The sequence below is a fragment of the Arachis hypogaea genome, chromosome 20 (assembly GCF_003086295.3).
Source record: "Arachis hypogaea cultivar Tifrunner chromosome 20, arahy.Tifrunner.gnm2.J5K5, whole genome shotgun sequence".
Taxonomy (NCBI): domain Eukaryota; kingdom Viridiplantae; phylum Streptophyta; class Magnoliopsida; order Fabales; family Fabaceae; genus Arachis; species Arachis hypogaea.
Genome location: NC_092055.1, coordinates 16,967,200 through 16,979,094, shown reverse-complemented (window position 1 = coordinate 16,979,094; position 11,895 = coordinate 16,967,200). Strand labels below are relative to the sequence as shown.

General features: G+C 32.8%; 1 protein-coding gene across 1 annotated transcript; it reads right to left on the bottom strand.

Annotated features, from left to right (window-relative positions):
* Positions 1 to 245: 245 nt before the first annotated feature.
* Positions 246 to 11,188, bottom strand: LOC112782338 (ABC transporter B family member 18-like). Its single transcript, XM_025824693.3, has 7 exons — positions 10,963 to 11,188; positions 7,785 to 7,839; positions 6,360 to 6,550; positions 5,736 to 6,193; positions 3,552 to 4,092; positions 1,076 to 3,000; positions 246 to 886 (listed from the first exon to the last, which is right to left on the bottom strand). The coding sequence occupies exons 1-7, from the start codon at positions 11,146 to 11,148 to the stop codon at positions 511 to 513; spliced, it is 3,732 nt and encodes a 1,243-aa protein (XP_025680478.1). The 5' UTR covers positions 11,149 to 11,188; the 3' UTR covers positions 246 to 510.
* Between the last annotated feature and the right edge of the window lie 707 nt (positions 11,189 to 11,895).

Here is an 11,895-nt window from a genome sequence, read left to right as displayed (position 1 = left end):
CAGCAAATAAAGGAGCATGTTTGTGAACCAACTTGGGTTGGTCGAGTAGTCAGCTCACTCGTCCGCTTAAGCAAGTGTCGGGAGTTTGAACTCCGCCTTGTGCATGCAACAACTCATTAGCCAGCGGCAGACCCTTAAATAGAGCTCAGATCTGCGACGGATTAGTCCTCAATCTGTCGGGTTGGGAGATACCGTTTGGGTAAACAAAAAAAAAAAAGGAGCATGTTTGTGTCAATTAGATCAGATTTAACAAAGAAAATTGAAAACGCCACAAAAAGCTGAGATTAATTTCTTGGTTGTTTAAATTCTTGAGATTCAAAAGTCATCACAGACAGAGAATTTTCTTCTTAGGCCCATCTTCCTATAAACATCATAAGATGCCAAACACTCCCATATTACAGCGTTGACATAAAGTCATAAACAGATAAACTAGCGGGGTGAGAGAATGTACTTGTTTTAACTAACATGATTTGTTACATGCAGCAACAAGGGTTGTAAATCAAAAGTTACTCAGCTAGTAGAGTTAGTCCCACGTTGTAACCTAATCATGGAGTAGTAAGCACCCTTTGTTCCAACATTCATTAACTGGGAGTGTGAACCTTGCTCCACCAATTTCCCATTCTTGATCACAGCAATGGTGTCCACATTCTGAATTGTAGACAAACGATGAGCAATAACCACACATGTTCTTCCAACCATCATTTTCTCCAGGGAATCTTGCACTAGATTCTCTGAAACGCTGTCGAGAGCACTTGTTGCTTCGTCCATGAGAAGGATTGATGGGTTCTTTAGTATTGCTCTGGCAATTGCAATTCTTTGCTTTTGTCCCCCTGAAAGCTGCACTCCTCTTTCTCCACAGTATGTATCATATCCATCTCTCATTGAACTGCATTATTAGATAAATTCTGTTAATGAAAGCAATCAAGAACATTTATACATTTTTTTCCCTTCTAATTTTAATCTTGTGGCAACTAAGTTATATAATTGAATATGAGTGCTAACTAGTTCAAGAACTTGTTACAAATAGTTGAGAAATCAAGCAAAAAGATAAACAATGATAATAATAATAATGTACCTTATAAACTCATGAGCATTTGCAAGACGCACTGCCTTTCTTATTTCATCTTCAGATGCATCAATCTTTCCATACACAATGTTATCACGTATAGTTCCACCAAAGAGTGTAGGCTCTTGACTCACCAATGCAATATGTAACCTCAAACTTCTCAAATCAAATTCCCTAATGTCACAACCATCAATAAATATTGATCCATTAATTGGGTCATAAAATCTTTCAATTAGTCCAATGATAGTGGATTTCCCTGACCCACTTTGCCCCACCAATGCAATTGTTTTCCCAGCTTCAATTTCAAGACTAAGACCCTTTAGGATCATTTGTTCTGGCCTTGATGGGTATGAAAAGAACACATCTTTTAACTTCACATGACCCTTTATGTTGTTGTTCTTTCTGAACTTCATAAGCCTAGGATCTTCAGGTTCAATCTGAGTTTTCCTGTCCAAAATTGCAAAAATCGAGCTAACGGCTTTCCCGCTTTTCGCTATGTCCGAAGTCATGCTTACTGTCTCAGCAATTTGTCTTCCAGTTCCCATCAGTATTAAGAAAACTTGCAAAAGGTCATTTGAATTCACCATCTTTTTGTTTAGTAGCAATCCTCCATACCAAAATGTTAAGGTTATAGAAGCTGTAGTTATGAACTGTGACAACGACAAAATTGCAGCTGAAATCCATGATTGCTTTACGGTTTCCAAATGAGGTCCTTTCATTGAATTTTTGAACAAATTCAATACCCTTTTCTCTGATGAAAATGCAGCAATAGTTCTATGGTTAATGGTAGCTTCCATTGCTAATTGACTACCTTCACTTTGAGCCTTTCTTGCTTTACCTGACATACTTTTCATAAGCATGAATTTGGAATAGAAACAAGCAATGATCAAGGGCTGCATAGCTATCATTACCATTGCCACCTTCCATGAGACATATAAACCGAGTGCGAAAGCCAGGGTGGCAGTGACAAATACTTGAACTAGTAATGACATTCTTTCTGCTACAAGAGACCTGACCAAGTTTGCATCAAACGCCAAACGAGCGCAGATGGCTGCACTGCTGTTATCTTCTTGATCAAACCATCCTATTTCAAATGTAAGGATTTTCTCTAGCAGATTCTCGCGCACCCTTTTTAGCAATTTCTCGCCCATGATGGCGAAGCTCGAGTGCTGAATTAGGCCTGATATGAAGTTGACAACTGCTATGATGCAGAAAATTGATGAGTACAGCCTGATTTGTGAGACAATGCGCGAGTGATCGGTTATAAAGTAGATAGAAGCAATGAATCCAAGGCAATAAGAGTAAAAAGGTTGGCAAATTCCAGAGCCAATAGCACCTAAGCATCCTATCAGAGCATACTTCCACTCAGGGGAATTCATTCTTATCAAACGCCATTGCGAGAAACTTGCTTTTGAAGTTATCTCAGAATTCTCAGTGTAGTCATCAAAAGGGGACCCCAGAACACTGATTGAGTATATTGGTGAGGTGAATGAATGATGAGTTGGAGTACCTGGCATTGATCTTGGACTTGTTAAATATGACATAACTTGGGGACTCTTGCTCACATGATTCAATGTTGAATCTTCATTTTGATTTGTTTGTTGTTGTAGTTTTAGCATTTTGCTATAAGCACCACCTTGTCCATTGTTAAGTTTGAGTAGCTCAACATGGGAGCCAGATTCAACAACTCTTCCTGATTGAAGGACTACTATCCAGTCAGCATTTCGAATCGTCGATAAGCGATGAGCTACAATGATTGTTGTTCTGCCTCTTGAAGCCAAATCAAGGGCCTCTTGCACTATTCTTTCAGACTCTGAATCCAATGCACTTGTGGCTTCATCAAGGAGTAGGATTTTCGGGTTGCGAATTAGGGCCCTTGCTATTGCAATTCTTTGCTTTTGACCTCCAGATAACTGAGTCCCAAGTTGTCCCACCTGATAAAAAAATTATCAATTTTCCTAAGTAATCAAATTGATTAGATGAAAAATACTATCTAGGATGCTGCATATCATAATTCAAATGGATTAAACAAGATAGTAAGTATGGTACAAGAGGAGCAATTTTTTAGTTGATTTCAACTAATTTTGACTTGTTACTTCAAAAAGGGTCTCAAATTGATTCTTGTGAATAGAAAAGAACTAGCATTAGTCCTCAACTTGAGTAAAATCAATTGGAATCTAGGTGAGTTTAGGTATTAATGATCTAAACATTCTAAATAAATATTAAATCCTAATCTCGTCTATAATCAAAATATACAGAGGATAGTCGTTCTTAAAAATTTTAAATAATAAAATTATTTTTCAATAATCAGAAAATAGCGCCAAATTGATCTTTCATAAAAAATGTCAACGCGTGTAAAAAAACTAATATATCTTTCTTAAATATAAAGGACAAATTTATTTGATAAGAAAATAGTAACCGACAAGATTGAGAATTTACTCATAAATAAATAAAGTGTCTATATAGGAGAATACTTATGTCTTACTTGAGTTTCATATCCACTAGGAAGTTTAACAATGAAACCATGTGCATTTGCAGCCTTAGCTGCATCTATAACAGCTTCCATTGAAGCACCTTCCTTGCCAAACAGAATATTCTCCCTAATTGATGTTGCAAACAGAATAGGCTCCTGATTAACAAGTCCCATTTGTGACCTTAGCCACTTAAGCTCAAGCCTCTTTATATCATGTCCATCAAGCAATATCTCACCATATAAAGGATCATAGAACCTTTCAATCAAAGAGATGATTGTGGATTTTCCAGAACCACTGCCTCCAACTAGGCCTATTGTTTTACATGCTGGAAACTTCAGATCCAGTCCTTGGAGAATCGGTGTGTCCGGTCGTGATGGATAAGTGAAGTCAATTTTTGTGAATGTGATTTCTCCTCTCACATGGCTTAAGATCCTTCCTTTTTGTTGGTGAGAGTTTATGATTGGTATTTGCTCAATCATTTGGAAAATTCTGGTTGTTGCTACTTTTGCCTCTACTATGAAAGTTAGATTTGGAAGTGCATTCATCAGAGACCTGTATAGTTTTTAAATTGAAGTTATCATCAATGTCACGTGAACATTTTCTTCCAATATAATCTTGATGGGTTTTTATTCATTTACAAGTTCACTTGCTTATAAAACAAGAAGGATATTTGAACATTCCCAGTTCTAGATTTTACAATGAGAAACATACTAAAAGGTGTTGAAGGAAGTGCAGAGAGGATAATCACCTTACATCATCAATTATCTTATGTCATATTTAGACTCTATTTCTTTAATTAATGGTGAGTAACACCGGATAAAATCATATGAGAACTTCACATGAAAATATCTACTTGCTAAAATTCTTCACTTTAAAAAGACTCAAAACTTGTTGAATAGAATGGCTCCCTGCTTAAGTTCAAATTATTCAAGTCCCATCCAAAAAATACAAACAATATAGAATTTATTACTTCCATTCTTAAATAATTATCTTTTTAAATTACACTAAATCTTTTTTTTATGTAATCTTTTGTCCGAATAAACAGTTATTAAAGTACAACAAAAGGTGTATTCAATTACGAGTCAATATATGCAATGCAACTGTTGCACTAATGTTAAATCTTTCCCTTGGAATATCGTAAAACTTCAACCATTTATTAACCGACCAATTAACTAAGGGAATCAACTTTCTTCTAGCTAACAAAAATTGAGACAACTTTATTTTTCAGCTAACAAGAGAGAGGGAACAAAGACAGAGTTAGAGAGAGAAAGAATGACAAAATATTGGCTAAACGTTGGTTGGAAAAAGTTGGTCCCATTCATCTAACTCTAAAGGGAGCGTTTGTTTTGAAATATTGAGACAGAGATTGAGAGACTGAGACTTAATATCATATTTGCTGGTTCAGGTACTAAAATTTCTGTCTCTGTCTCCAAAATTTTAGTATTTCAGTACCTCCAAAATGTGGGAACAGAGAGGATTAAAATTTTTAGAGATGGAGACTAAAACTTTAATAATATTTTATACTTAAAATACCTTTATTTCAATTAATTAATTTTAATTTTACCCTTTGTATAAATTAAATTAGAATTCCATTCTTGTTTTAATTTCTGTCTCCCACTTTGCACCAAACAGAATACTAAGATTTATTTCAATTTCTATCTCTTAGTTTTTGTCTCTCGGTCTTAGTCTTTCCGTTTCTGTCTCTCCACCAAATAGGTAGCGTTTGGAAGACTGAGACTGAAACTGAGAGACAGAAACTGAAATAAGTTTCAATAAGTCAGTATTATATTTGGTATAAAATGGGAAGCAGAGACTGAAATAAGAATAAAACTCTAATTTAATTTGCACAAAGAATAAAGTTAGAAATAATTAATTGAAATGGAAGTATTTTAGATATAAAATGTTATTAAAGTTTCAGTTTCCATCCATAATAATTTCAGTTTCTTGTGTCACCATTTTTTGGAGGTACTGATACTAAAATTTTGAGAGACAAAGACTGAAATTTAGTACTAGCCTCAAATATGATACTGAGTTCCAGTTTTCCATCTCCGTCCCATTATCTCAAAACAAATGCTATCTTAGACAGCCGTGTATACGATCCATGGTAGTTAGCCCAATAGCATTGCAGTTTAATAAGTAGTTTAAACTTTTGGAAGAAAATCATAAATAAAAAGAAAAATTGAAGATGTACTTACAGTCCTCCGTAAATCATGCAAATTTGAGCAGCAAACACAAGTCCGCCTCTTTCACCTGTAGTCCTGACCACAACACTTCCAACCCAAGATTGAAATGCCCAAGTAGCATAAAGCAACCCAAAGCTACCAACTACAACACCCTTTGTTCTCCCTAGCTTTATTCCCAGCTCCATACTCCTTTCAAGAGCAGAGCTAAACCTCTTTAGTGTTTCTTTCTCGGCAACATATGAATAAACCGTTCGAATCGACGAGATAGCTTGTTCCGCTATGCTCCCTGCTACGCCATATGCATCCTTCATTTTCTCCCCAAGATCTTTCATTTCCTTCCCAAATATGATTGCTGGCATGATCATCATTATTGAGAATGGAAATGCAGCTATTACAAGCCTCCATGAGAGGAAGAGTCCTACTATGAAGCTAGAAAAAAATGCTGAGAGGTGAACTAGACAGTTCGGTATCTGTAACAATACATCAAATTTGAATATTTTGAAAATTAAATCTTGCATGTTAGAATGTTAAGCCTATTAAATCTTACCAGTCATGCAAAACAACTTGAGTATAAACATAAAAGCAATAATATTATTGAACAGGAAGAAGAAAGGTTCCGCAAATTCAAAACAGCACCTTCTCAGCCATGGTGTCTTGGATTGTTTGGGCATCAGAAGTTATGGTAGAAATTACTTGGAAGGTCTTTGAAGAATCACTATCGGCTTGCTTGTCAAAGAAGCCAACATCTTGCTTGAGAACTGATTTAAGATATTCAATTCTCATGCGACAACTTTGTCTTTCTGCACTTCTTGTCCAACATACTGCTTCTGCAAAATAATTGTGTTTGTGTTATTCTCTTGGCATATATATACAAGGTTATTTTCTTATCATTGGTAACTAACTATGTTCTTGTATGCAGGACGGATCCAAGAATTTTAATACGGAGAAGTCGAATTTTAGATAATTTTTTTAATTTTTTATTATATTTTTCATTTTATAAAAATAATTTAAACATAATTTATAATTATTAAGTTGGTTTTTTTAAAAGGTTTATCAATATATATATTAAAAAATTATAAATTCTTTTTTACAATTTTACTTTTAGCATAATAGTTGTATAAAAGAAATATAATCATATTAATTATAAAATTATAAAATATCAATAATTTATAATATGTTTAGTTAAAAAATTATAATTTGACAATATTCTTATAAAATATTTTTATAATTTTTTTTAATAATATAAATTAAAAAAATATATAAGTATTTTTTATAAAAAAAAATCTAAAGTACACGGTGTGATTACTAAAATATAACTACGTAAATTATTATTAATACTTTATATAATAATATAAATGTTAAATATGTTAATATAAAAAAAATAAATAAATTTTTTTAAAAATAGATATAAAGATGATTATATAAAAACTAATTTAAAAAGTATAAAGATGCGAGAATATGATATTAAATTGGTTAAATAAAAAATATTAATAAATAAAATAATTGAGATAAAAATTTATTATATAATAAAAAATAATACATATAAAATTAATAAATTATATAATATTTTTTATTTTTTAAACACATATATCATATATAAATATAATTTCTTATCGTATATTTTTATTTTTTAAACCACTACTCGTTCTCTCTAAATCGGCCCTACTTGTATGACAAACTGTAATAAGAATAGTGCATAATATAAATTCATGAAGTTTTATATTAAAAAAACTATAAGTCAACTTTTATTTACTTGATCCTAATCCGTTTAACTCGTGAGCTATTCAAATTAAACCAAATTAACTCCTAAACAAATCGTGATTTTACTATCTCGATTCGCCTTACTGTAACATAGATTTGTCACTGAAGATTTGCACACAACACATACAAATACTGTGAATAAGAATATTAAACTCACTAAATTTAGGAATTTATTTATGGCCCTAATACATATCAATGATTTTAAGATAAGAGACCAAAAAAAGGGAGAAAGTGTCTAGCAGGCCACATTGTCTAATGTCTATGGAACAAAATGTCGAGAATTGCAAGAATAATACATACCAACAAAAGCACATACAGCAACCCCGATGGAAATATACAGCAACTTGAGAGCGTACTGAAATAATCATAAACAAAATTTGGTGAGATGCTTATGCCATATACAATGGCATCAACCATGGTAGGGTACGTGTACGCTAAATATCACCCATCAAATCAATTTCATATAAAATATTTATTAAAATATAAAATATATATTAAAAATAAATTAATAACATATATATTTATATATAAATATATAGTAATTGATTTTTTCTTTGCATATAGTATTTTTGCAATGACATACTATCTGACTGAACTTTAAAATTATTTCACACTGACTACATGTCTACATATAAAAAGAAAGAAAAATTTAAGGGCCAGTAATTTTTGTGTTTTGTGACCAGCATTTAATTATTAAAAGAAAAGTGAGTGATCTCTCACTATTAAATATAATCTTATACCATCAAAAATACTATTGATGACTAATTAATAGTTACAAAATATAAAAATTGCTGACCTCCTAACTAGCACTCCTCTAAAAAGAAAATGTTTAAATAAGTTTTTGGTACTTATAAAATATTTAAATCATTAACGAACTTTAGATAACATATTTTAGTCTCGGCACATTTTTTTTAAAAATCTTTTAGAATTAATTTAGTTAAACAAATTTATTCATTTGTTGTTTCAATTAAATTTTTAATATGTGTTGGATGAATAAGTTTCTAAAAAAACAATTATATTAAAAAACATCCTTCTAAAATAAATTAATCTCCTTTTAAAATAACAAAGAGATCAATTATGGAAAAAAGTTCAGAGACACCCATCCCATAAGTATTCACGAAATGAATGCAGATAGATGTGAAATTACCAGATGCCTTTTAATTTATAGTAACTATCTAAATGCTTAGAATTTTGAATGACACGGATGAAGATAGAACTTAGGGATAAGAAAACTTTTCGAGATGCAGAGATCCGACTGTGAGAAATTTTTTTTGCGGGAATGGGGACGGAGACACAATTCTCTTGAGGTAGGCGTGGGGACTCGAGCGGGAATTTCCGTCCCGTTCTCGTTAATCCCCAAAATTCATAAATTTATTGAATTGCTTTTAATAGTTGAATTATCTTAATCCTCATTTGCACAGCCCTTCTTCAATTTAGAGATCCCTAATGTTGTCCCTCGCCACTTTCTCTTCTCGCCGCGTTGTCACGCCTCACCATACCATCATCTTCACTGCGTCGTGTTCTCTATTTGCAGTGTTTCTTTTCGTAACTCTGTCGTTGTATCCATTCTCCTCTCTATTCTCCCACCTCGTCCGTTGCTTTGTCCTCTGGCTCGCCGTTGCGTTCCCCACTGAGTCATTTCGAAAGAAGTCACCATCTTGTCGTTTAAATTTTTTGTATAAAATCTTGTTGTTTTTGTATAAAATAGATATTTGCAGCTCTATTAATATATAAATTAATAATTAGTTAGAACTATCAAATAGATGGGGAATGGGGTTTCCGCAGGAAATAAGACTCTGTGGAGAATGGGGATGGGGAGTAATATTCTCCCATGATAGGAAATGGAGTCGGGGACAGAGAGCAAATTTGGGGGTGAGAATGGGGAGCATGGAGACATCTTCCGCCCCAGCCTTGTCCCGTTGACATCCCTAATAGAACTTTATGTTATTTTCTTTTAAACTAATAAATTTTTTTATATTTAATGTATCATGATTTTTAGTGTGTAAATTGGATCGTATTGGATAGGTTAGAAATTTTTTTTGCGGGAATGGGGACGGAGACACAATTCTCTTGAGGTAGGCGTGGGGACTCGAGCGGGAATTTCCGTCCCGTTCTCATTAATCCCCAAAATTCATAAATTTATTGAATTGCTTTTAATAGTTGAATTATCTTAATCCTCATTTGCACAGCTCTTCTTCAATTTAGAGATCCCTAATGCTGTCCCTCGCCACTTTCTCTTCTCGCCGCGTTGTCACGCCTCACCATACCATCATCTTCACTGCGTCGTGTTCTCTATTTGCAGTGTTTCTTTTCGTAACTCTGTCGTTGTATCCATTCTCCTCTCTATTCTCCCACCTCGTTCGTTGCTTTGTCCTCTGGCTCGCCGTTGCGTTCCCCACTGAGTCATTTCGAAAGAAGTCACCATCTTGTCGTTTAAACTTTTTGTATAAAATCTTGTTGTTTTTGTATAAAATAGATATTTGCAGCTCTATTAATATATAAATTAATAATTAGTTAGAACTATCAAATAGATGGGGAATGGGGTTCCCGCAGGAAATAAGACTCTGTGAAGAATGGGGATGGGGAGTAATATTCTCCCATGATAGGAAATGGAGTCGGGGACAGAGAGCAAATTTGGGGGTGAGAATGGGGAGCAGGGAGACATCTTCCGCCCCAGCCGTGTCCCGTTGACATCCCTAATAGAACTTTATGTTATTTTCTTTTAAACTAATAAATTTTTTTATATTTAATGTATCATGATTTTTAGTGTGTAAATTGGATCGTATTGGATAGGTTAGATTTGGTTATGATTATTTTGTTATGTCATTTTGGTGCTTAGATTTAAAAAAAAAAAAATCAATTAATATCTAAGAATACCCGGAGATAAAGGCACAAATAAAAAGAATTTGCATTTCTCTTGATGAGGTGTGGCGGGAGTAGGCTCTCATGGATCCCCACCATAAATCCCTAGTCTAACAGGAATAATTTTCAATGATTTGTAAAGAATAAAATTTATTGAGAAAACAAAATGTCTGATTTAAAATTTTTTAAAAACTAATTTAAATATTTATTCGGCCCAAAAATTAATAGTAGAGACTAAAACTAGAACTCAAAAAAATTAAAGAGACCAAAACTAAAAGACCAATATTTTATAAAAACCAAAAACTTATTTAACCTGCTATTTTTTGGAAGTGATATATATATAAGTGTAAAAATACTTCAGATAATTAATCGTTTATTGCTATGTAAGCAGAAGCAAAAGAAGAAAGACACAATTATGAAAAGAAGAAAAATAAACTATTGAGTATGTGAATTTCAATAATTTTTTTTTTTTTAAAAAAAAAGAAGTAATAATTATATGTTATGGTAGCTATTTCGCTATACTAGTAAAAGAAATAATGGATCAAAATTTTGAGTTCCCCCACAATCGCAGTTCATGTATGTTTATTGATTTTCAAACATGCAAGTAATAAATTACCTTGTCTATGATATGCTTAGGAACAGAATCTCCAGAACCACGTGCATAATCGTCAATCAAACTCCCAAAAACAAACATTGTGATAGGTGTTTGTAGCCCATCCCCTATGCAACCCATAGTTCCAAACAACAATAGCAATTTGTCAACTCCATCCGCATAACGAAACAATCCACCTTTCTTTCCCATTTCGCTCTCAGCATCACCAGCACAATTGTTAGCGCATGTTAATGTCATAAAAATTATTCTAGTCTCTTGCTTTTATGCATAGTCATCTATGATTCTAGTGTTTGTCTATTATGACAATGGATTGGCTTATTATATGCTGGATTTTCCAGTTGGCCGGCTCTCTTGTTTTGATATTGGGGGGTTCCTCATTTGGTGTCACAATATGAGACGTTGCAGGTTCTCCTAAGCAATGTTGCATTGTTGCTTTTGTAATTTAGTGTAACTTGATAGTTACTGTAACAATGAAAAAGCCAAAAGGGTAATTTTCTCGTTCGCTTGTATTGAAAGATAACAAATAACTTTCTTAAATAACATGTTAATACAACGATGATGTATGTATGTTATTTTTGTCATATTATTTTTTAAAAAGATACTATTGGTACACCAAATATCATTGATATCCATATAAAAATGTAATTATTATTAATTAATTACAGATGTTGATTCAGTTAACAAATAAAGTCAAATTCACGTTATAGATTATATGCTTCCTAAATAATAATAAACATCCAACATATCCCTACCTTCTAGCATTTATGTTTATATTCAATTTTAGTTTTAAAATTTTAATTTTATTTTTTCAAATTGAACACAGTATTATTGCACTCCTTTGTCATTTTTTATTGTAATTTTCATGGTTTTTTTTTTCATCATCATTCTTTTCATTAAATCATTGTAAAACTTTACTTAGTATATTCCAATTCATTC